This window comes from Accipiter gentilis, chromosome 20, assembly GCF_929443795.1.
Source record: "Accipiter gentilis chromosome 20, bAccGen1.1, whole genome shotgun sequence".
Taxonomy (NCBI): Eukaryota; Metazoa; Chordata; class Aves; order Accipitriformes; family Accipitridae; genus Astur; species Astur gentilis.
Genome location: NC_064899.1, coordinates 17,655,894 through 17,681,439, shown reverse-complemented (window position 1 = coordinate 17,681,439; position 25,546 = coordinate 17,655,894). Strand labels below are relative to the sequence as shown.

The 25,546-nt window shown below is 51.9% G+C and overlaps 1 protein-coding gene across 5 annotated transcripts; it reads left to right on the top strand.

Moving 5' to 3' along the window:
* The first annotated feature begins 54 nt into the window (after positions 1-54).
* On the top strand, positions 55-20,674 carry TFAP2A (transcription factor AP-2 alpha). Of its 5 annotated transcripts, none has more exons than XM_049824056.1 (7): positions 55-148; positions 8,308-8,742; positions 11,710-11,761; positions 13,653-13,884; positions 14,931-15,049; positions 17,401-17,542; positions 19,112-20,674. In XM_049824056.1, exons 1-7 carry the CDS (start codon positions 116-118, stop codon positions 19,398-19,400), a joined length of 1,302 nt encoding a protein of 433 aa, XP_049680013.1. In that variant the 5' UTR covers positions 55-115; the 3' UTR covers positions 19,401-20,674. The 5 variants fall into 5 exon arrangements, with proteins under 5 accessions (XP_049680013.1, XP_049680012.1, XP_049680017.1 ...); XM_049824055.1 differs by lacking the exon at positions 55-148 and adding an exon at positions 3,294-3,579; XM_049824060.1 differs by lacking the exon at positions 55-148 and adding an exon at positions 5,631-5,951.
* Positions 20,675-25,546: the final 4,872 nt, after the last annotated feature.

Genomic DNA, 25,546 nt, shown 5'->3' with positions numbered 1-25,546 from the left:
GAGAGTCCCGGCGCAGGTAAGGGGAGGATTTACCCACAGGCATCCCGGGCGGGTGGCTTTGCCCTCGCTAGTCCATGACCAGCGAGGACCCGGGGATCCGGAGCCCGCAGCCAGGATGTCTATCCTTGCCAAAATGGGGGACTGGCAGGTAAGGCGACCCTCCTGCCCTGGGTTGGGGGGGGGGGAGGAAGGGGGTATTGTTATTTTGGGACGGGAGGCAGGGCTGGAGCGGGAAAGGTGATGGGCCGGGAGGGGGGAGCGGGGGTAAACCTGGCGCTGGGGTTGGAGATTTTGCGGCTCCCCGTGTCTGGGAGCTGCCCCCGGCCGCAACAGGTAGAGAGCGGCGGGCCGGGGCCGGGAGGGGCGAGGGCTGCTCCGCCGCCGGGGGTGTCCCGGCCCGGGGGTGAGCCGCCCGGCAGCGTGGGCCGGAGAAGGGCGGCCCGGTGCCCGCCTGCCGTCCGTCAGCCCGGGGCTGGCGGAGGCCGTCCCGCCGCGGAGCCCCGGGGCTGCCCCCGGAGGGCGCCGGGCCCCCACGCGGGGAAGGGCCCGGGACCGCGCGGCGTGGGCCCTCCGCGCTTCGGGGACGGGCCGCCCGGGGGGGGGGGGGGGGGGGGGGGGGCGGAAAGGCGGCTGTGAGCTCCCACCCGAGGCCGTCCCGTGGAAAAAAAAATAACGCTGCCGGGTCCCACCCGGCAGCAGACGCGCCGGGAGCGCCCGTGGAAAGCCCTCCCGCGGGGATGAGCTGAAGGGAGAAGCGGCACCCACCAGCGAAAGCGGCCAGGCGAGGAAAAACGCGGCCGGCCGGGGCCTCGCCCAGCCCCGCGGACCCGGGGGGACCCACCCGCCCCACGGGCGAGCCGACACGTGTGGAGTTACGGCGGCTCCCAAACCGGGAGACACTTGGAAATCCCTGCAGCGCCCTGCTGTCCGCCCGCTCGGGCCGGATCGCCGCGGTTTGCCGGCTACTGAAAGGGAAGACGAACCGTCCTGTTCAAACACCCGGGCTTTTATTACCGAGAACGAGTTGGGTTTTTTGTTTGTTTGGTGTTTTGGGTTTTTTGTTGTGTGTTTTGTTTTTTTTTGGTTGGGTGTTGGGTTTTTTTTTCCAGGACAGTCCAGTTCAAGACGGGAGCCTAGCTTCTTTTTCTGCTCCCAACTTTTCAAATCTTTTGACTAAGTCTTTCTCCGGACTGCCTTATTCAATTTTTTCTTTTTTTTTTTTTTTTTTTTTTTTTTTGCGTTGTAGTAAATCGTCTGGAAAAAAAAAGGGGGAAGAAAATGCAGTAAACAAAATTATCTTTTTAATCATTTTTTACGGTTAGAACTGGCGTCTTTTTATCAGGTCGGTGCGGAGAAGCGATCAAAAGAGGATTTTTAAAATTATTTTTTTTGCACTGAAGTCAACTGTTATGTAATGCACTTACGGGCTATCTGCCTTGAAATCTATTCCCGACTTTTCCTTACACCCCGGTCCTCCTTGCTACCGCTCCCCGGCGCTGCGCCCCCTTCCCCCCGCCCCGCCGTGCCTGGCCGGAGGGGCCGGGCCGGGCCGGGCGGACCCTCCGCGGACGCGCAAGAGCCGCCTCCCGCTGCCCCGTGAGGGTCTCCTGGGGAAAACCACCCCCTCCCCTCTTGTCCCTGCAACCCCAGCCGGCCCGGGCCCGGGGGAGAGGAAGGACCAAGGGCCGGGCCTTTGGCCCACGGGAGTCCTTGGCGGCCGCGGGTGGGAGGCTGTCCCGGGTGGGAGGCTCTCCCGGCCGGCCCGGCTCCGCCGGGACGGCTCTAAGGGACGGTGGGCCCCTTTGTTACCCTCCTCCCCTCCTCTTTTTCTCATCTCGCCCCCCCCCCCGGGGGGCATTAACTAGGCTTAATCTGCCAGCTCCATTTGAACCTCAATGGGAGTAAAAACAACAATTTACTCTCCTGCCACTCGCAGACAAAAGCGCTGGTGAAAAAGAGCATCGGGGGGTGGAGGAGGGGGGAAGGGGAAAGAAAAAAAAAACACCACAATCCGTTTTGGGGATATAGATGTGTGTGTGAAGGAGCAGGCCCGGGAGCCTGGAGGCTTGGCCGCCCTTCCCGGCGTGGGGACGCGTGGGCCGGGTCCGTGTCCCCCCCCCGCAAGAGCCCACTGCGGCTTCCCCCCCCCCCGAGTGGAAGGGCCGTTTGCTCCTGGAGGCGGTAAATTTTCCCCCGACGTCGAGAGTTGCCCTCGGGAGGGTCTCCCAGGCCGACAGGGCAGGTTTTACGGTTGGCAGAGGGAAGTTTTGGGGAGCGGCAGGGCAGCTCTCCCCCCGCGGGGATGGCCGGCTTTGGGGGCGCCGGCATGCGTGGGGACCCGCGCCAGGCCCGACACGCCGGCCCCACGGAGAGAAGGGTGCCTCGCCGTTAGGAGAGGCGCAGGATCAACGGGAGCAAAAAAAAGGAAAAAAATCGGGGAAAAAGGAAGCCTTTCTGTGCCTGGGCACCCGGGGGAATAAAAGAAGGGAAGGGTGGAAAAGCAGCCCCCCAGGAGGGCGGGCTGAGCGCTCGCTCAGCGGCGCATTGTTAAGCAAACGAAGCGCTCCACCTAAGAAAGTACCAAAGTTTTATTATGGTCATTGTTTTGTCCCTTTGCTCAAGTGCTTGCAAAAGACTTTTTGGCTCCTGCTGCATTCACATTACCGCTCGCCCACTTCTATCTGGGAGGTTATGTTGGGTTTGTTTGGGTTGTTTTTTTGTGTTGGGTTTTTTTTTTTTTTTTTTTGAAGACCAATAGCCAACAGAGCCGAGAGGAACAAAATAGTTTGCAAAAGAAAGAAGCTTTTCAAATATCCACCAGAAAGATCAAATCAAATCCAGAGGGCAACAGAAGCCTCCGCAGACAATAACCTCGTTAGTGCAAGACCCGAGTCTCGTTTCTCCTCGCTTTGGTTTCTTTAAACCCCGTGGAAAAAAATTAAAAAGGGGAAAAAAAAAAAAACCAAACCCCCAAACCAACCCCAAAATAGGGGATGGCTTCATGGCTAGCCCCAAACTCTCTGCTGATGAAGGGACGGTCGCCTCTTTGATTTCGCTGGCCACTTTCCTCCCCGCTGGCAGGCAGAGGCGCGGGGGGAGAGGCTGCCGGCGAGCCCCGCTCGCCCGCCCGCAGGCAGACAGGGCCCGCTGCCCCCCCCCCGGTACCCCCCGCACCGGGGCTCGGCGGGTTAGAGAAAGTTTTTTTTTTTTTTTTTTTTTTTTTCCTCCTCCTCTTTTTTTTTTGTTCTTTTTGCTCCTGGGTCCTTTCTACCTGTGTCCATCGCTGCAGGTTGTTGTGCTGGCGAGCAACTGGGCTGTTGTTGATATGCTAATGAGGCGATTAGGCGGTGGGTAAAGAGCTGGAAAAGGGAAAAGTTTCCACCATTAGAGGGAGATCTCCGAGCGCGGACGGGAGCGCTGCACAGCCTCCGCCAGCCCCGCTCCCCACGCCGCCCGGCGCCGCCGCCGCCGTAGGGAAAGGCAGGGAGAACCAAATCCTCCCTCTCTCTCTTTCTCTCACGCCAATCCATGAAAATGCTTTGGAAACTGACGGATAATATCAAGTATGAGGAATGTGAGGTAAGCGCTTCCCCCGGCCGGGGCAAGAGCCCCGGCCCCGCAGCTGCGAGCGGGAGCCCTGCAGCATCCCTCCGTCTCTCAATTTCGTTTAGGAAAACTTCTGCTCCTTCGCCAGGCTTCCTTGCGGTCCTGCGGCTGGAGAGGGGCTGGGGTCCTTCCCCAGGAACTTCGGGGCTTGTGGAAACCCGGCTTTGTCGGAAGTGTGTGAGGAAAGGCAAACGGGATCCAGCAGCAGCCCGGTCTATAGGTAGATCCTCCGTAGATAAGGCTCTGTAGGATGCTACACTCATCCATATGGCTGGCTGGCTGAATGAATGGACGGCTGAATGAATGAATGAATGAAGGGGCAAAGAGACAAAGGGAAGAGAAAGATTCTTACACGCCAGGTACCCGAGGCAGCCCAGTAAATCGGCTCAGGACCGACGCTTAAATTCAGCCTTTTCGGTGTAGCTGCGGGTCGATTATACCGCGCCGCACAAATTTGCAGGGGTCAGCTGCCGAACTGAAATCACGGGTTTGGGAGCGGTGTTCCACCAGCCTCCTAATTTTCAGGGCCACACTCCCACGGCTTTGAGCAATAACATTTTAACCGCTTGAAAAAAAATCAGAATCCGCCTAATTTGGTTTTGGAGCCGTTCAGCACAGATCGTATGCGCGCATCTCTCTCGGTGTCTGCGTGTGCATCCGTATTTTTAGAAAGAGGCGAGTGTCTTTTAATCTGGCAAAAAGGAGGAGAAGAGGAAAAAGAAGAGCGATGCCCAGGACCCGTGCCTAGTCTCAAACCAACGAATACTATTGTCACCCGTTTCGCAAAAGTTGCCTGTGCAGTGCGTTTCAACCGCGCAATAAAGGACTCCACTTGGCAAATGAACGCAGTTATTTGGTCGTGACCCACGCGGGAAGGTGTCCCCAGCCTCGGCGGAGCCTTGCCGACATGCATGTCTGGGGCGGTGGGGGGGTGGGGGGGGGCACGCTCCCAGCCGACCCTGCCGCTGCTTTGGGCGATGCTTAGGAAAGGGACCGAGGACTCACTGGCCAGACTCGCCGCCGACTAAACGATTTGGTGGTTTGGTCCCGGATGGAGGAGTTTGGGATAAAGCTGTCTCCCGGTGCGGGAGCTGAGCTCTTAGATCCACTCGCTGGCGGATGCTTGATTTCTAGGAATGAGGTTCGGGGCGGTTAATTTTTTTTATTATTTTTTTTTTAAGCCGGAAAAAAAATAATATATCTATTCCTCGGCTGGATTCCGGGAGGAAAGCGTGTCTCACCCCCTCCCTCCCCCCGGGATCGGTGTTCCAAGTGCGCACACGTGCGAGCGTGTGGATTTCATCGCAAATGGCTTTTGTTGCCTTACGCTAATGGGACTTTGCACCGAGGTGCTACCAAACACGGAGGGAGGCAGCGGCCGCTCCGCCGGAGCCCGCTGGCTTCCCTGCGTGCCTGTGCGGTTGGCTCTCCGTGTTTTCCTCGGGAGCGGATGCGAGGTGGCTCGTAGAGAGGATGGAAAAGAGGGTGGCTGTACCCTGACGGGGATAGGACCTGCCTTGAAAAGAAAAAGGAACAAAAAAAAAAAAAAAAAAAAAAAAAAAGGCAGCGGAATAAAAGCCCAGCAAGCCGCGCTCAGCGCCCGGGGGGCCGGGCACCGGCGGCGCGGAGGCTGCGGCGGGGCAGCGGCGGCGAGCGGAGCCGAGCCGTGCCGTGCCGTGCCTGTCTGAGGGAGTTGTTTGGGAGTTGCACAGCCAGTCCGACGGGTTGCGCCGGAGCCCCGGCTTGTCTGGGCCGGGAGAAGCGCTCGCCTTGCCTCTTTTCCCGGCTCCCTCTGCCCCCCCCCCCGCGTCCCTCCCGCCCTCCTTCCTTCCCCGCCTCGCCGCCTCCTGCCTTTTCCCCCCGTCTTTTCCCGGATCCTCCGAGAGGGGGGCCGAGGGGAGCCCGGCGGATGCTCCTTGGGCTCCCCAGCCCCCCACCGCCAACCCCCTCCCACCCCCCGCTGCCGCCGCCCCGGGCGCCCGCCGACCTCGGCGCTGGGCTCGAACCGGAGAGAAGGAGAAGAAGGAGGAGGAGGAGGAGGAGGGCTGACACCCAAAAGGGGAGACACCCAAAAAAAACTTTCCCAGCCGGTTTCCGGGACGCCGGGCACGGAGGCGAGCCGGCTCGGCGGCCGCCGCGGGGGCAGCGGCGCGGGGAGCCCCTCGGCGGGGCGCCGTCGAGGCATGGACGGGGCGGCGGCGGCGGCGGGCGGCCCCGCGGAGCCCACCCCGCGCAAAGGCGGCGGCGGCGGCGGGGCCGAGGGCGGCAAGAGCCAAGCGGGGAGCCAGCAGCCGCTCTTCTCCCTGGGCTTTGAGGCCGGCTACGCGCAGCAGCCGCAGCCCGAGGTGCGCCCGCCAAGGACCGCGGGGCTGGGGGCAGGGGGAGGCGGCGGCGGCGGGGGGGGGGGGAGGGAGGGGAAGGGAAGCGAAGGGAAGGGAAGGGGAGGAAGGGGGGATCCCGCGCCCCCTCCCCTCTCTCCTTCTGCCCGTCTCCCCCCCCCCCCCCCCCCCACTTCCCCCCCCCCCCCCCCCCGCCTCCCTCCGCACCCCCCTCCCGGCTCCCACCCTCTCCCTCTCTCCGGATCTCTTTCTCTTTCACTTTTGCATGCCCTGCAACCTTTTAAAATGTTGCCCCTTTCCTGTGATTCGTCAGACGCAGCAGCATGTCCCCCCCCTCTCTCTCTCTCGCTCCCTCTCTCTCCCTTTTTGTCTCTCTCTCCCTCTCCCCCATCTCTGATTAGATACACTGATTCTTCATTCAATGGACGTCATTTAGAACAGGCTCTGCCTTGAGTTGCCTTCTCGCTTCACGCTCGATTTCCAGCCATTCTTCCCTTATTAAGTGTTCGTGTAATATTAATAGTCATGAATATCTGCTATTAGGAGTCTCCAGGAAGGCAGCAGATCTGTTATTAGGAGCTCAAGTGAAGCAGCAGCTAAGTCAAAGGAGAAAAAGAAAGAAAGAGACAGAGGAAAAAAAAAAGGATTAAGAAACAAACATACACACGCTAAAAACAAAACCAAAAAAAAGGCAAAAAAAAAAAAAGCGCAAAACAACAAAAAAAAAAAGGCAAAAAAAAAAAAAAAAAAAAGCAACCAACTTTGACTCCTCACACCACGCCAGGATAGAGAGCTCGCCTTGGCAACACCCGATGAAGGGCAGCAGAGATCGGTGCAAGTTCTGATGGATTATAGTGGCGCGCCCGCGGTGCAGGAGCAGCCCCGGCGCCCCGGTCCCGCCGCCCGCGCCTAGCGCCGGGCTCCGGCCGCGCTCCCTCCGCGCCCGCGCCGCGCCCGCACCCGCGGGGGCTCCGCCGGGGGCTGCGCGCTCCGCCGGTCCCTTTCCTCTGCCTTCTTTTTTTTTTTTTTTTTTTTTTTTTTTTTCTCTACCTTGACTTGTAACCCCCGACTCTTCGCAGATGTTAGTACACAGTTTTTCGGCTATGGTGAGTTGCTTCCCGTTTCTCTCGGAGGGGGTCTGGTGTGTGCTGGGTGTTGCTATTGTTGTCGGCGGTGGCGGTGGCGGTCGGGGTTTCGCACCCAGCTTTCCGGAGAGGGCTTTTTTTCCTTTCCTTCATTTTTATAAATTCCGTGGGTTACCCCCCCCTTCTCTTTCTTCCCCCCCCCCCTCCCTTTTTTTTTTTGTCTGCTTCGAGCGAACGGCAAAAGGCTTTGCTTGGACCTTACCGCTTCGATTTCTTCCCTTTGCCACCTGCAAACGGGATATTTTCAGCTTTCTCGTTTCCCTTTTTCGGGATCGTGGCTCTTTCCCTTAAATCCTCCTCCCGCGTGGAGGCCATGCCTTTTTCCCCGGACATACCTGTGGGCTCTTCTGCCCGGCTGCGGGAAGCCGGTAGAACCGTACCGAAACGCCCGGGCGCATTTCGGTGCCTCTCGCCCGTCGGTTGCCCGGCTCTTCCCCCCCCCGGATGCCCGGCGAATTCCTCCGCTTCCCCGGTTCCCGGGCCGCCGCCGCCCCCTCCGCTCCGAAATCGCCCGCCGGCGAGCGGGGAGCTCGGCCGGGCACCGGGTCGGCTCTCCCCGTAGGTGGGGGACGGTGGCGGTGCCTTCGCCCCGAAACATTTGTAAAAGTCGCGGGGGGAACGGAGCGGTTTGTTTTGAGCCTATTTCGGCGTCTTCTGGTAACAAAATGGCAGTGGGCTTGGGTTTTCCAGGGTTTTCTTGGGGTGCGTTATCGGTAATCCCAGCGACGGTATTTGGCTCGGTTCTGCCCAGGGCCTGTGGGAGGATTTGGGGTCGTGGTAGAATTATTATTTTAATAACGCCCGCTTAGGAATTATTCTTTTTATTTGCGGGAAATACCCGCTCCCGAAATGCCGGGGCGCGATCTGTTGGGAATCCGCGCTGTATCGCCGCAACGTTTTATTAATTATTATAAGCAGTCCTGTTATAATTATTGCCGTTGTTGCTGTTATCGTTATTGCCGTTATTATTATTATTGTTTAAAAAACCGAGACTGCCTCTTAATTGTGCGCGAAGGGAAATCGGAGGCAGAGAAACCCCCAGATCTGCTCTTCTCCGCCGCGGAGCGGACGAATTGCCCATCTTTGCCCAGATAGGTGAAATTCGCGAGCCGATTTTGAGGAGAAACAGTTTGATTTTTATCTTTGTTTTTCTTTTCTCCCCCTCCTTCCCCCTCCCCCTCCTCCCTCCCCCCCCGCCCCCCCCTCCCCAACCTCAGGAGCGCCACGACAGTACCAGCAACGGGACAGCCCGGCTACCCCAGTTGGGGACCGTGGGTCAGTCTCCCTACACCAGCGCCCCGCCGCTCTCCCACACCCCCAACGCCGACTTCCAGCCCCCCTACTTCCCCCCCCCTTACCAACCCATCTACCCCCAGTCTCAGGACCCCTACTCCCACGTGAACGACCCCTACAGCCTCAACCCCCTCCATGCCCAGCCGCAGCCCCAACACCCAGGATGGCCGGGACAGAGGCAGAGCCAGGAGACGGGCTTACTCCACACGCACCGGGGTTTACCCCACCAGCTTTCGGGGCTCGACCCACGCAGGGACTACCGGCGGCACGACGACCTGCTGCACGCCCCGCACGGGCTGGGCTCGGGGCTGGCCGACCTGCCCCTCCACTCCATCCCCCACGCCATCGAGGACGTGCCGGTAAGCAAAGGGCCCCCCCCCCCCCCCCCACCCCCCCCACCACCACCTCCGGGGCCCGCTCGCCCCTCTTTCCCCCTCCCCGCGGGAGCTGAACTTCGGGGGGGAGGGAGGGGGACACCCCCGCCCCCACCCCCCCCCCAAAAAAAGGGGGAGGGAAGATGAGACACACACCCCCCCCCCCCGAAGAAAGGCGAAGCCCCCACCTAGAACAATAGGTTCTCTCGGCTCATCCCTGCGCGACGCCTCCCCGCTAACGTGCCCGCTAAAATATAAATAAATCAAATTACTGTCATCGTTAACAATATCTTTCCTCCTCAATGACAATAAGCTGTTACGATTGGAAGAATATATAATATCACCACAGGGCCGTGCATTTGGGGATTTCTCGCTGCCTTGGGAAAAACACGAGTCTGAAACGCGAGATCTCATTAAATGTCCTCCCAGGCAAACGTAAAGGGGGAAGGAAAAAAAAAACCAAAAAGTGGGTGAAAGTGGCCTAAGAAGGGAAAATCGGTTTCCCGTGATTACAGAATTGGCATACGGGATAACGACATCCAAAGTTGTAAGAGGGTACGGGCAGATCCTCTTCTCTAAAGGAATTAATTGACAAATCAGCAAAGAGGTATACTAAAACGCTGCCGCCTTCTTTTCGTTGCAAAGGGATGACCTCATAAATCATTAGCTATAGGTTATCAAATTCGAGGCAGACCTGCTACACCCTCTATTAAATTAAAGGTTGGGAGCCTATTGGAGGGTGCATTATTTGGGGAACCTAATTCTGTTATCGATAAATACGGATTAAAAAATGATTCCTAATTAAGCATGACATTAGCGCACGGGCTATTTACAAAGCAAGCTGGGGCTATTGTTCGGTTAGGAAAGTGGCCTTATGCAACGTGATAGGTTGTGATCAAAGTTCATCTTTCTGAGTTTCTCCCCGAAAATGGAATTAGAACATGGCAATAAATTTATTAAAGCCCACAGAGCTCATGCTGAGGGACTGAAGCTGCTCGACTTGCAGGAGGAAAGAGGAGGAGGGAACTGTGGTATCTGGATGTGATTTTTGCTGAAATGCCATCCCAAATTACAGGATCAAATATTACAACAATATATTCGCTGACAGTTTAATGAGTACAGTTTCGTGTTGCAAGGATAATGTTCAGATGAACTTACCTATTTTTGGGGGTCATTTTGAAATCTTTTGTAAATTATACTCGGGGAAAATAGTGAATTTATTACAGCCCTCATCTGGCTAAATTAGCCACAGAAAATTGCTGGTTATGTTTAGCAGTTTTGCAATAAACGCATACGTTTCCCAAAGTGGAGGATTTAGTAAGCAATTTGGATCCGTTAAAAGCAGGTCGATTCTTTAATCTTGATATAAAATAACATGGAGGCAATAGTAAGAATAAACTAATTTGTTGACTGCAAGCCCCTGATTGCTGTAGAAGGAACATGACCTGAAATGTTCTCTTGAATTCTCCCTCTCCTCAATTGTGCTCCGTGGCAGTGGGCTGATTCGGGAAGCCTCCTCTGCAGATCTATGAATTAATAGCATTGCTATACTTCGTGAAAACCAAATGCCATCTGGTTTAAATCCTTAAACCAGCCCAGCCAATATTTTTTTTTTTTTTTCCTTCTCTCTGTAAAACTGAATCAGCAGGCTGCATGAAGGAAAGCATAAAAATAAGAGGATGTATCTTTTAAGAGTATTTTATCTAGTTATGCAAAAAAAAAAAAAAAAAAAAAAAATCCTTTGCAGAAATCTGGGTCGGGAAAAGGTCGGTTTTGAATTTTTCCGTTGCTGCAACAGTTAACCTTTAATAAAAACGACCGCTGAATATTTAAGAAAATCAAGTAGACGGTGAAAATTATTTAATCATAAATATCTCTGTGGGATTTTAAACTTAACAGTCCTCCCTGTATGGAATATGTGTAGAAATAACACAAATAAAAGTATTATGCCACACTACATTTACTTTATGGGTTTAGGGTGCATGCATAAAGGGATCATATTTCCCCATATAGTTAAAACACAAGAACTGCAGCAGTAGTCATTTCTGAACATTTCTCAATTTAATTATACTTAAATCCAGAAGCACTTTAGGCAAGTTACAAATGAGAGCATTGAGTATAATAAAACCTGTAATAAAGCAACTTAGTACCATCCACCCGGAATCATTGAGATCAGGCACAATTAACAGGAGCATAAATCCAAGACAGAATGGAAAATGTTAGAATCAGTATTATTGTTGGACAAAGACTAGAGAAGGAAGTAATAGTTTTTTAAATGGTAATGCCTGGGTTTTGTAACGATTGCGAAATCTTCTATCTCAGCAGCACTGGTGTTAATTTGTAAACACAGCCAGACATTATATTGCCTGTCAGTTTTTGGAATTAGAAAACATGATTTCATTTGACTTTCTAATCACGTCGTGACTCCGCCGCGCGAACCCCAGCTGTAGCCGCCACCGCGGAACCTGCGAGGGGACAATAGTGGGGGAGCCCGGGGCCGCGTGGGGTGCGTGGGCCACCCCCCCCCCGCCCCCCCGCCCCGCACCGGTCCCCGCTCCTTTGTGCTTTCCCTCCCGCGGGCGCGGGAGCAGCGGCGGGGCCGGGCCGGGCCGGGGCTCTTTCCCGGGGAGGGAAGGGGAGGGAGCCCGCAGAGAGGCTGGGGGCCGCTCTGGGTGTCGGACTCGGCCGGGCAAGCCCGGGGCGTGTGGGGGTGATTTTTTTTTTTTTTTTTTTTTTCCCACTATTTCTTGGGGAACGGGGGAAGAGCGGGGAGGGAAGCAGGATTCCTCCCGATAAAGGAAATCCATCCCCCGGGTCTGTTGTTTCCCTCCCCGCACCGTGCCCAGGGAGGGGGGACACGCACAACTTCTCCCGCACCCCATCCCACCCCGGCCCTCCCCGCCTTTTGTTGTGGTTGTGCATTTACATCCCTGCCTGTTCCTTTTGTTGCAGCACGTAGAAGACCCCGGTATTAACATCCCAGACCAAACTGTAATTAAGAAAGGTAAGCCGTTTCCTTGCGCATACCAAACATGTCGTCACAGGCTGGGGACTGCTCGCAGGGACGACTTACCCGGCCTCCCCCCCCCTCACCCCCACCCCCCCGGCCCCGGGCTCCTTCCTCTGGCACGTACTGGTGGCCAAAAGGTTGGAGGCTGAGAAAGAAAACGGGCGATGCGGGTTGAAATCCGCCCTCTTAAATGGCCACGTTTGCCGGGTATTTTAATTATTGTTGTCGTTAACGAGGAAAAATGTTAGCAGATGATCTAGAAAATCCGAGCCGGTAATTTAGTGCATTAGCGAACAATTCGGTTTCATGGTTTGCCCCATGCATCTGGCTGAGCGGCGGGGTTTAATCGTTGTTGGTAAACTGGGCTGTGAAAGAGAAAACGTCGTTCCTCCTTCTTCGGGTTTTCTTATTTAAATGACGGTGGTGATGAGGTGGGCTGTCGGAGAGCGAAAGGGCGAGTTTCTGGAAACTGATGTCTGTCGGTCAGGGCGGTTTGGTTTTCGTTGGCTTTGTGTGCTTTGCTCCACTTGGAACTGAATTGCTTGGAAGCCGGTCCCCAAACGGTGCAGAATATTTCTGGCGCGTTTACACTCGATTTTCTTTTCCCGTCTTCCTTCGGACGAGCGAAGGATTGGGAAAGGTGGCACGGGGCAGTTTGCAAAAGAGGTTCGCGGTGGAAAGCGACTGGTTTGCGTTCGGGTCCCCTGTAGGGAGCTGCTGGCGGGGGCTGAAGGCGCAGCGAGCTCCTGCCTGCTCCGAGGGGTGCCACGGCTGTTGCGGCCGCCGGGAATTTGGGTACCCCGCAAGGTGCCGAGCAGAGCCGCTCTCCTCTCTAACCCTAACGGCTGCACAGCCAGCGAGCTCCAAGTTCCCCCCCCCCCCCCCCCCATAAAGCCTTTGTCACGTCAAATTAGATGTGCAAGGGATAAATCTTAAGAGATGCTCTTTCCAAGTCGACATGATAATTGGCTCTTTTATTAGTAATCTCAAGAGTTCGTTTAACTCCTGTTGTATCTATTAGCCTTCCCAGAGCTATTAATGTCACAAGCGATCTATCCAAAACGGAGGGAGCCCCCCGCTCGCTTGGGCTGCGCCCGCCAAGACCGGCGGGCTCGGGCCGGAGGACGAAGGGAGGGAAAGGCGGCCGCCAGCCCTGCGGCGGACCCGGCCACCGGGACCCGACCGGCGGCGAAAGCCGCCCGCGGAGGGACCGGGCTATATTTTGGGGAGCGACCGGCGCCGGGTACCGGCGGTGCGCACGCCTGCCGGCTCCTCGCCGCGTTACCGTTTTCCCACGTCAAAAGTTGTGCGCTGGAGAGGCGGCGGAATGGGAGGGGGGACGGGGGGACGGCGCCGTCCCCGGAGGGAGGCGGGGGGGGGGGGGGGGGGGGAAGCCGGTGCCGGTACCGGAGCGCGGTGCTGAGGCCCGGCCCGCCGGTGCTGTCGCTCCCCCGGGCACCGCCTGCCCTCCCGGTGCGGGCCGGCCTTGCCCGTGACGTCCAAGACGGCCGGTACTGACGTGCTTTAACCGACAGCCATCTGCCCCCCCCCCACACACCCCCCCACACCCCCCGACGGGCAGGGCGGGTGGCCGCCGGGTTCTGTTTTCACGCCGTCGCTGCGGGTCGAGGGTTGTCCCGCTCTCTCCCTGCTCCCCCCAACCCCGGCGAGCGGAGGGCCGCCCTGCCCTGGCCCGCCCCACCCCCCCCACCCCCTCCAAAACCCCCGCTGCCCCCCTCCTGCCCCGTAGGCGGTGCGGGGCCGGGGCCGGCCGCGGCGAGCGGCTTGGGGTTGCCCGCCGGCGGCCTTTCCCCCCCCCCTCCCCTCCCTCACCCCTTCCCCTCCCGCTCCTCACCCTCACCTCCCTGCTCCTCCCTCCCTGCAGGCCCCGTGTCCCTGTCCAAGTCTAACAACAACGCCGTCTCCTCCATCCCCATCAACAAGGACACGCTCTTCGGCGGGGTGGTGAACCCCAACGAGGTCTTCTGCTCGGTGCCGGGCCGCCTCTCGCTGCTCAGCTCCACCTCCAAGTACAAGGTCACGGTGGCGGAAGTGCAGAGACGCCTCTCGCCGCCCGAGTGCCTCAACGCCTCCCTGCTGGGCGGAGTGCTCCGGAGGTGAGGGGCGGGGGGATACGCGGGAGGCGGGATGGCGCCCGATAACGCCCGCTGCCGCCGGGCCGGGCCGGGAGGGAGGAGGAGGAGGAGGACGGGAACCCACGCGAGGGTGGTGGTGTGAGGGAGGAGGGGGGGGGGGGCGGGCGCGCGCGGCGCCCGCCGCTAGGGGTCGGGGCACGCGCGGCCGCCGGGGCAGCGCTGTGAGGCGGCGGTGGCGGGCGGGCGCGCTGTAGCCATGGCAACGCGCTGCCTTGTGCGCCCCCCCCCCCCGTGACTGGGCCGAGGGCAGTGTGTGTGTGTGTGTGTGTGTGCGTGTGCGTGTTATGGCCACGCTGTCCCGTCACGGCGGTGAACCCCCCCCCACACACCACCACACCACACACACACGCACCAGAGTGGGGAGGTGACGGGCAGGCGCCTCGCCTCGGGCACCCACCCTGCCGCCCGCGGCCTGTGACCTCACCCAGGCAATTACGAAGCGCCCGGGCAGGGAATTAACAATCCAGGATTAATTAAGGCAGCTCCCACCTCCACGGCCCGGCTCCGTCCAGGCTCTGGCGAAAAGCCGCAGATGGGCCGCGGGGGGATTAGCGTGAGGGTGGTGATGCTCCGTGGCGGTAACGGGGGGGGGGGGCCCTGCCGACCTTACAAATCGGCCTCCTCCCATAACGCCTGCGCTGCTGCCCCCGGGGGGGCTGTGGGGAGAAGCTGCCCCCGGGGTCCGTGGCACCGTGGGAGCTCAGGTGGCTGCCTCGGGGGTCCAGACGGGCCCAGGGCTCCCCGCTGGCCCCGGGGGCTGATCTGGGCCTCGGTGAGGGCCCCCGTTCCCGAGGCATGGAGCCATCCAAAGCCCCATCCCTAGGCCCGAGACTCAGCTTTCAGTCACACTGCCTCTTCAGCTCCCCCCCCCCGCCCCCGACCACGTCCCACTCACCCCAAGCCCTTTACTTCCCTCCACGGGGGGGCGATCCATGGGGGCAATTCATGGGTGGGAGCGGGTGCCCCCTGGCCAGCCCCGTTTCTCAATGCCTTTCTGTGCGGAGCAGGGCGAAGTCGAAAAACGGAGGGAGATCTCTGAGGGAGAAACTGGACAAAATAGGATTAAACCTGCCAGCCGGGAGGCGTAAAGCTGCTAACGTTACTTTGCTCACGTCGCTCGTGGAGGGTAAGTGACTCAAAGAGCTGGGAGGGCTCGTTTGGAAAATGTGCCTGTTGCTTTTGCCTAACGGGAGAAGACTTGGTGTTGGGTTGTTTGGGTTTTTTTGCCCCCGAGACGGTGCTGCTTGTTGGAAATTGGAAGGGTGTTATTTTCCGTGCCTCAGAAAAAAAAAAAAGTTAATTGTGTGCCTTTGCTTTTTTTTTTTGAACCTGAAACTGGCTCCTGTGAGTCCTGCAGACTCAGCATTGCATTCTACCATTCATTTGCTTTTAAGTCTCTGAGCTAGATGTTTTCGGGGCCCCGTCTTGCTCCCTCGTTCAAGTGAGTAATCCCTCCCCAGAGTAAGCGGATCTCATTGGGAGCAGCATGGGAAGGATCCCTGCGAACAGGGGCTCAGCCCCTAAGAGACCCTTGAGTGTCAAGTTGGAAGGTACGGGGAGCAGAGCCTCTAATGCTTCACTGCCGTCCTTCTGCCACAGGTGGACAACCAAGCAATTTTAATTGTCAGAAACTGCAGCTACTTTAAGTTTGTTCTCCCTCCCAGCCCGCAGCCACGTAACAGTAAATCATTTAAGTTTTCTGACATCTGCATTTGAGAAATGCGTGACCATTACTTCCTGAATTAATTTGGGAATCCTTGACCTCAGCCATGAATTAATGGTGTCCTGAAAGCCTCAAAGTTGCACCACCACCACCCCCCACTCCCTTTTGGTTCTCATTTTCAGAACACGTGTTCCCTTGGCTATATCGTTCTCCTCTGTTTTGCTCTGGCCAGAAAAGGTGCGACTTATTTTTAACACCTTGGGACGTTCTGTGTTGTCGGAACCAACACAGAACTGGGAGGCGGGAAGCTCAAGAGTTTGCAGTCATTTAGTTTTGAAGCAGTTCCTGTGTCACGCTGGCACAAAGTAAGCCCAAGGCCAGTAAATAGATCTTCCTCCTTTCCCCTCACTTACGGCTCTGACTGCATTTTAGACCGGTTCAGTCTGCAAAGCGCTTTTAAGCTCAGCCCGGACTGCACAGGTTTAGCTTAAGTTTGGTTGTGTAGGAGGGAATTTGTTGCTTTGTTTTGTCGTTGCTTCGCATTCTGCGAGAAATGTTTCATGTTCAAAGGGTCGGGGAAAGAAGCGCTGTGCAATGCCAAGCATCATTTTTTTTAAACATCAGGATTAGTGGCCGCACTGTATTTATACTGCATGAAAATTACTGCGTCTTCGTGTTTTTGAAAAGGCTTTGCAATTGCATCGACACGCTGTAGTAAAAAATCACGAGGGGAAAACTTGTAAAAAGTCTAGATTTGGTAGACGCTTAACATTATTTGTGATGTTAATGAATATGGAGAAGGTTTTATGGTAATCTATTGTTCTGTTTGGCTTTCACATACAATGGCTTTAAAAGAATGATTTTTTTAAAAAAAAAAAAAAAACAAAAACCAAAACCGGAGGCCGGATCTCCAGATAACTCAGCGATGGTGGCTAATTTTGGGGGGATGATAGTATAAACATTGCCGGGTCTTTGAGTCCTGTAGCGATGAGGCAGTTTCTAGAGTACTGTTATTGTTTATGATCCGCTCCATTTTATGGAAACAAGCTCACTGGACTGAGGCTTTGAAGCTCTAATTGGCGCATGCGTTCTTCCGGAGCTAGAGCTAATGGCAGGAAGCCCTGCAGTAAAAACCAACTGGTTCAGGAAATTAAAACCAAAGATTTGAAAATCAACAAAACAGACAGACTCGGTGGAATGACCCTAAAATTCTCATGGTTAATCGTTTGGGGGTGAACATATAATTATATGCGATCAAGTTAAATTTTAAACACTTAGCTGTTTAATGCATTTTATTTAGAAGAGCTCTAGGAGTAATTATGATCAATATTAATCATTGATGCATTGCAAAAGAATATAGAGACGTGGCTGAGGCAAACAAACATTTCCAGAGTAAATAGCTGTGAATGAAATGTACGTAAATGGCTGTGTATAGGTATGGGTATGTAAATCTAAGCACACATTCTAGGTGGATGGAGCCTGCCTGTCTAAAAGTATCTGTTAGTCAGTGTAAACTTTAAAAAATTCTTATGCGAGATTTCACTTGTAACGATTGTCATGAAAATACACATTTGCATTGCCCTCGACTGAAGCAAAGAAAACTCCTGCAAGATAAGATGTGATTAGCATTTCTTACCCTACCTTTTTCAAAGAAAATAAGTCCAAGCCTTTTAGAAGAAAAGCCCAAGTAGAATGTAGTGCTCTTTTTTCTAATGGATTTTTGCCTCTGTGCGATGTGTACTGATGAGCTGTGTGTTTCCCCCCCCCCCCCCCCCCCGCCATCCCCCCATCCCCACCTCTGCCTCCCTTTTCAGGAGAAGCAGTACATCTCGCTAGAGATTTTGGGTACGTTTGTGAGACAGAATTTCCTGCCAAAGCAGTAGCTGAATTTCTCAACCGACAACATTCCGATCCAAACGAGCAAGTCACAAGAAAAAACATGCTTCTAGCTACAAAGTAAGACATTTACCTTTCTGGCATGTTGCTCAGAAGTGAGGGGAGGGCGACAAACCTGGGTTTGGGGCTTTTATTTGTGAGCGCTTGCCACATAGCCAGTGGCTGATGGTTTTGCAAATTGTGAGGGGGTGTATTTGCCCTCCTGCTATAGGAGAACTCTGTAACCCAGCTTGGTTTCCATCAAGTCAGTTTGTGTGGATTACCTTGAGAGCGAGTCATGAAAATTGCCGGTATGTGTTTAGTTAAAGAAAAAGCAGTGATTCTTCAGAGCAAAACATTTTCCAGGCCTTTTCACTTAGCTTATCAATTTAGGTAGAAGGGGAAGGCTTCCCATTGACAGTAAAATAAAACTGGCATGTTAAACTGATTTCAGTTCATTAAAATCGGCAATGGTTCTTTCTGCCTAAGCAGCTCTGTTACTTAGTGAATATAGGGATATTAAAAATATATTTTAAATGACAATCTGTACGCAGTTAAAATGCTACTGGAGTTTATCATTGGTGGGGCTGCCTAGACTTCCAGGTGGTGCGTGAAAAGAAAATGATTGTTTTGATATGTTTGGTGGAAATTAAAAGGGCTGTTTAGTAGCCCTTAATTACCAATGGAGGTGTCACCAAAGGGCACAGTGCCAGAGGGCGCAGGCAGAAGATGGGAGCCGCTTTATGGCTGGAAGACATTAACGTGGGTTTTAGAATACAAACTGTTTCAACACGCCTCTGAGCTCTCTTGCTATAAGGTGTGTTATTTCTCCAACCATTTGTGCAGCGGGTGGATGATATAACCTAACTTCTGCACCGTGCCCTCGTATCCTCTCTTCCCACCTCCTTGGAAGGAAATTTCCAGACCCCAGTTAGCGTCAGCCTTCCCCTCTGTGGGAAGGTCCCTTTGGATTTGGAGATATAGATGTACATACATAAATGTTTCCGAATACCCTAATTTAAAGCCTCGATTCCCCTCTCTGCCCTCGCTCTTTCTTCCCGACACACGGGCGTATTTTAGCCTTGTGAAGGAAGAGGCCCGTGCCTCTCTCCAGTTCCGCAAAAAAGCGTCTTCCAAGACGCAGATAAATCCCCAAACCTCCCTTTGGATATCGCACCCCCATCTATTCCCTTCCGCCCTGCTGGGGAACTTTAGACTGCATGTCTGCTCCAAAACCCAGCTGGGCAGGGACGTGTGTTTGTGGGGAGGGTGTGGGGGGCTGCGACACGGAGATCGGCGGGGGTAGACGGGAGGCGTGTGTATCTGTGTGCCTGTTATTTGTCTGCGTGTTGGCCGGGGCGTGATGCGTGCGCGCAGTCGTGTGTGCACGCGAGGCGGAGGGAAGAGGTTTGTGCGTGCCGGGGAAGTGTTGAGAATTAGGGGGAAGGATGTGTCGAGAGGAGAGGGGGAGGCGAGAAAGCGCGTGTGCGCTCGGGGGCAGCAGCCCCCTTGATCCAGGGGCTTGTGTAATCTAGCAGGGAGCATGCACACAGGCTTTGCTGCCGCCAGTGATGGTTCATTTCTCCCCCTCTCTCTTCCCCTCCCTCCCTGCCTCCCTCCTTCTGTCTCTCTGCTCCATTTGTGCTACAGACAGATCTGTAAAGAGTTCACCGACCTGCTGGCTCAGGACCGATCTCCCCTGGGGAACTCGCGGCCCAACCCCATTTTGGAGCCGGGCATCCAGAGCTGCCTGACCCACTTCAACCTCATCTCGCACGGCTTCGGGAGCCCGGCAGTGTGCGCTGCCGTCACCGCCCTGCAGAACTATCTCACCGAGGCGCTCAAGGCCATGGACAAAATGTACCTCAGCAACAATCCCAACAGCCACACAGACAACAGCACCAAAAGCGGCGACAAAGAGGAGAAGCACCGAAAGTGAGGATATCCCCCCCCCTACTCCTCTCCCTTCCCCCTCGTGGCCCATCGATCCATTCATCTCCCTCCTCCCTCTCCCCTGCACCCAGCACCCCAGGCTACAGCAACAGAATGAGCGTCCTTCTGCCAATCCTGTTCTCTGACTCTGCAGGACAGCTCTGCCCTCTCCCCACACCCCTTCCCAGCATCCACATTTCCATTTGCTCCCTCTTAACTTCCCCCCCTCTCCCTGCTGCCACCATCGTTTTACCCCAGTTTGGAGCCTAAGAGAACAGAACAGGGGGACGGAGCCAGCAAAGAAAAAAAGTTCTGTCTTGAGTTTGTGAACTTTTTTTTAAATAAAACAAAAGGAGGAAAAAAAAACAAAAACAAAACAAAAAAAGAAAAGGACTTTTTTTCTAAAAATATATAAAAAAATAAAAAAAAAACCAAAAAGAAATAAATAATACTTAAAAAATTCTATGAGCTTCACCGGACTGAATCACCACCTTCCCTTACATAAACTTCAGTTAAGATTGTAGCCATATTAAAAATGAAAAAAAAAAGCGAAAAATTACAACAGCAACAGCAAACAAACAAAAGGCAAAAAGGACTGATGACATTTTATCAGTATTGTGAATAAACTTGAACACAAAACACAAGCAGTTCCATGTCATATCTTCAGTTGTAGAACTTTTTCCTGTCCAAGGTAAAGCGACCAACTTGAACTTTCTATTGCAACACGATTCACGGTTATTATATAAGGGAATCAGTGTTCATGTATGTATATATTTATTTATGTGTAATTTAATGGGAATTGTAAATATGGTGAGTCTGTTTTAAGCCTTTTTTTATTTATCTGGTGATCTCGTTTACCTCTTGTTTAGTGGGTTTTAAATCTTCCCCTCTTAGTTCATCATGTGGTTCATGGTACTTATTTAGATATCAGAGGTTTTTTGGGGGTTTTTCTCTGGGATTCATCATTTTTAGCCCTGTTGTAGCATGTTAAAGGCGACAATGAAGCAGCTGAACAAATAAAAAACCATGAATTTTTATATATAATTAGTATGACATTTAGTTTCTCATTGAAGATAAAATAAAGTGATGTTGGACCCTGGCAAGGTTTTTAAACATGTTAGTGGTTTTACAACCCTTATGTGTTGTGGAAAATGAAAGAAGAAGATATTTTCATCCACTGTCCTTCTCCCGAAAGCACCATCAGAGCAATAAATTAATATTGTCTTTTAAAACAAGATTCAGCTTTTCTTTCCTTTTTTCCCCCCTCTTTTTTTTTTTTCTTTCTCCCTTTCTTTTGTTTTTCTTTTTCTCCTTTTTTTCTTTTTTTTTTTTTTTTTTCCAAAGAACTTCAAACATTCGGGACCACCTGGTATCCTGTATTTCCACTGGCCATATTGGAAGCAGTTATAGTTGTATTGTATTGAGTTGTGCCGGCAGTAGTTTCCATGCCTATCAATGTATCATAGTCCTTTGTTGCCCAGATAAATAAATATTTGATACGCTTTATGTCGATTTTTTTATTCAGTGGCTGTCTTTACCCAGGCGTATTTTTGTTCTTGGCAGTATTTTTTATTCAGTATGGTTACAGTAATTGAGTTTAACTCTCCCTTGACAATTGCTCCTTGCAATAAGCAGCTGAACCCATTGTTTCCCTCAAGTATAATAAAAACTTACTTTCAACTTGGAGTTCAGAGCAGGGTATCATTTAGATATTCCACTGAGTCTGTATTCAGACAAATGACACAATAAAGCACAATGTATTCTTTTGGATAAAAAATTGTCTGTACTACTAACAAAATGACACACTATCTTTTCTTTAACCAAAACATAATTTTATTTAAAAAATAAAGTTTTATTTTATTTATGTTGACCTCTAGGTTTTTATTTATGTTTATATATAGCATGCAGAATTATAAGCCTATAAAATTTTGTACCTGTAGTTGTCCTAACAGAGAGCGGAGATTAAAAAAAAAACATTATCTTGAGAACGATGCTTTAAAAAGAATCATTACCGAGCAAATACCGAAAATTAGGTGCTATGAAAAAAATTATATACCGGTGAATCAGAGCCGGGTGCTCCCTCCCCCTCAAGAAAAAAGAAAAGCTCCATAGTCGATGCCAACAGAATCATCTCACGGTTGTGAACTTTAGTGAAATCTTGCAGGAGACAGATTATTTCTGATTGATGGTTCGTGTTTTAGTGGAATGCACAGATTGACATTTTGAGACGGTTGTGTCAGTTTATAAGGGACTGAAATTTTTATCTAGAGTTGCTTCTTGTGGAAACCAGTTGTAAAACAGGGAAATTTGCTTAAAAAACAATAATGGAGTGTGCGTCTTGAAGATGGGCTGTAAAAACGTGAGAATTCAGACTTTGAATCTGTTTTCTTTGGCCCAAGGGGTAGGTGAAGTCAGGATCAGGCTGGATTATGTTATATCATAGGAAGGGAGGCTAATGCAGTTTAGAATGTAAAGGCATTTTAAAGAGATGGTCTCCTTTAAGTGCTGATGATATTTTGGTGGTGGTGGCTGATTTTTCTCTCTTTCTTTCCTTCCCTCCCTGAGTCTCTCTCTCTCCCCCCCCCCCCTTCCCCCCTTTTTGTTCAGGCAGAAATTGAGGAGGTTAAGAGGGAGGTGTTTACAATAAAGCTGCAAAGAGAATTAACATTTGCTCATATATTTTGACGTTTGGTAGGGCTGGTGAAGCAAAGCATTAGATAAAGCCCAAGATGTTTCATTTTGCTTTGGTAATCTACTTATGGAAGGCAGTGTAAAATCAATCTTGCCAAGCAGAAAGAGAGTTGGTGGAGTCTAAATTCTATTTTCGAGAGCCAGCCAGTTTATAAAAATGGTGAATATTTTTTTCCTATAAATTGAAAGTGGATCTTTTGAATGCAAAGCTGCAATTGTTTTAAAAACAGTTATTTATTATTTCCAAGAGAGACTGGTTAACTGTAAAGTAGATGTAACAAAATAATGAGGTGAATGAACCCTAACTGTACATATTCTTGACATAAATGAAATGCACAGTATTGTAGCAGGTGAAGTGAAGCATTGTCTATCAGGGCTGTTTTTCTTGGCTGCATCTCAGATTGTGTGTGGGATCCTAACCTCAGGCACAATAGCATTCATAAACAGCAATACATTGCTGCTCTTTCTACAGCAACACATAAATACTCATTTTTAAACGAAAACAATCTTATTAAATACCATTCATTCATATCTGGATTTACAGATGCTTGTTACTTTTTGAAACCTGTACTCCATATAATCGTTTTGTACTGGGCAATGTATAAAGCAGTCTTATGCTAGAACATTATAAGGTCATAATAAATAATGTTTTAAAGATATAATTAGCTACTTTATGCTAGGAGAGTGCATTTTAAGTATCCTGCTGCTGCATTAGCAAGCCACCAGAAAACAGAAATGAAATGACCTTGCATAGATTTCTTTATTACTATTATTTCTAAGGAAGGATTTTACAGGCGATAATGGAAATCAGACTAGCTTCGGTTCAGCCTCTTCTGCTGTGACCAATATGCAGTTACTAAAACGTGCTAATTACTTTAGCGTTCTTTGGATGCATTTTTAACGTTGTGATCAAGGCGCAGCAGTGAAATTCTAGGTCATGCTTTTATACACTAAACAAAAATCTGCTGTTATTTTTTTCCCCCAGATTGGCTGAAATGAGGGTGAGCGGTGGCTGAATGTTAGACCGTTGCTGTCATGCTAAGCTAATTCCTACATGTGAACCAAAAAACAGCTCGGTGTGCTCTTTCACCATGAACAAGGACAGCCCTCCTCTTTGTACCGTAATTCACCCCACCCTCCAAAAATCGAATATTAATATAATTTGAGATTTAACTGGTGGAACAGCCATCAGGACAGCAATGCCCCGCAGCTGAAATAATATTTAAAATAGAAGGGATTTGACATTTGAGAAGTCAGTGGCTTGAAATACCCAGTTGTACTTAGCTAATTCAGTCCTTAACCTCTGGTTTCAAATAAATCAATTACAGTCGATTCCACTTCAGTTCAGAAGTGCACGAGGTTTTTAGTTAATTGAATACATTTTATTCACTTGCTAGGAGTATTCATTTATCCAAACCCTTACATTTAAAGGCGATTTCTTTATTGTCCATGATAAATTCGACTGCGTAATCAGATCAGCTCCTTGTTTGTTTACTCGTCTTCTGCCTCGCATTTAAATTCCAGAATGTGCACTTCCCTTTCCCTCCTCGGTACGTGCATGTCTCAGCCCAGCCCAGACTCCCAGAGCATCAGCCCTCGCGCTCGCAAAGTGTAGCTAAAATAACAAGCGCCCTTCCGACGGGGAGCAACGCGACGCCCGTCCCAGCTAGCGAGGGCAGAGTGATTTAAACCGGCTCGATAATCAAACACGAAAGGTCGGGAGTGTAAAAAATAAATGGTGCCTCTCCTTCTGTCCCGTGCACCTTTTCGGAATCGAAGGGCTCTGTCTCTGCTCCCTGCCCTGCAAGCAGCGGGAGCAGTTAACTCTTAGAGCAGATTTGGAGCTGGCTCGGCGTCGGCGGGAGAAGATTTTTGTAGAGCACTGGGCAATGAAGTTGTGTCACCGATCCACTTTGAACGGGTGTTGATACACACTGTACTTTGTGTGTGGTGTTTGCAGAATCCTGCTGGCATTGGTTTGCTGTTTTGGAAAGGAAAGGGGTTAATTAGCGTCATTATCAATCACTAATGCTTGTCTAACGTGTCCAAAGAATAATCAAGTTAGGGGACTGCATGAAGCTAACATCTGCTTCATTCCAGCTAAAGATTTTTCCCTATATCGTTCAATTATTGGAAGCCCACACTGGTTTCAGGCTTTGTCAGGGCCATAAAATAGGGTCAGATCATTAGAAATCTAGAATAGAGGGGAAAGTGCAATATAAATAACAAATGGCTTCATTATTTGAGTTACAGGTGCAAGAATGGCCGTGAAAATGAGCAGGGATTACTAGAACGTGTTCCTTCTTTTTATCTCCAATATGGAGGAAAAAAGAAATCAGCCAAGACCAGTTCCTAAATCATTTATTCTGCATAGGTTGCAGCCTCTGTGTTTGCAATATTTAGTTTAGTAACCCCAAACTCCCCGAAACAACTAGTTTAAAGCAAGCGATCGGAAACAGAGGAAAAGTAAAAGTCTGTCATGACCCATTATTAGCGGAGCCTTACCGGCTTCTGAATAGCAAAATAGCCTTGTTTCTCTTCTTTCTAGTTGAAGTTTCTAGGCTTTCTTGGGTGGCTGAAACGGCTGATATTTCGGGCAGGGTAAATAGAAATATAGCTTATGATGGTGGTAAAGGTTTGTGTCCTTGAACTTCAACTCCTCTGTCTGGCACCTGGTGCTGTAGATACAAAGGTGACAGATCTGTGGTCTTTTATTCCCTCTTACAATCACCGTAGTCATGTCTCTCTGATGCCGAGTTCAACTTTGGTGGTTCAGAGGGCCAAAATTTCTTATCTAGCCAACAGAGCGGTTAGAGGACCTTGACTGAGCACCGCACTTTCACAGTGTGGAAATGAGACAGGCGAGAGCTTTCTGGTAGGGTGGGAGCGACCCGTTGGTTCCCAGTGGCACTTTTCTTTTAGGCCCTGATTTTGCAGGGCAGGTGCCAGCACCCAAAGCCTGCGGTTTCCCCGTGCGAGTATGTGAGTCCCTCCCTCTCGAAACCAGGGCCCTGAGGTTACTCGAAGCTCCATGGTTATTGTCCTGTTTGTAGTCACGGAGCTCGTTTGCGCAGACACCTTCAAACCAGGGTAAGGAGGGTAAACTGGAAAAGCATAGCCTAGGCGAGGAAGAAATTTATCTTGTGTTCGGGGCAGGAAGGTGGAGGACCGCCGGGCGTGACGTGAGAGCTATTGCACCGTGTCGTAGCTCGAGCGTGCTGCGTGCACACACAAACGCACATCCTAGTATCTATAGGAGATCTGCAGCATCTACACGAAGACCTTCGCCATCCAGAGATGCTCTCAAGCCCCATTGCTGTTGTTGCCTGTAGTATAGTTAATTCCCTTTGTAATACTCTATTGAAAGCAGATGCAGGGGCTCTGAATAGAGAGTTGTTTTCTAGCAGGAGTGTGGGCTGTGCAGTTACGCTCACAGGCTGGGGGATGTATATTTCTTCTACA

Coding starts and splice junctions, on each gene's coding strand:
- TFAP2A (XM_049824060.1), top strand. CDS start 5,790: ATGGACGGGGCGGCGGCGGCGGCGGGCGGCCCCGCGGAGCCCACCCCG. Junction 11,762..13,652: donor CCAAACTGTAATTAAGAAAG/GTAAGCCGTTTC, acceptor CCCTCCCTGCAG/GCCCCGTGTCCCTGTCCAAG. Junction 13,885..14,930: donor CTGGGCGGAGTGCTCCGGAG/GTGAGGGGCGGG, acceptor TGTGCGGAGCAG/GGCGAAGTCGAAAAACGGAG.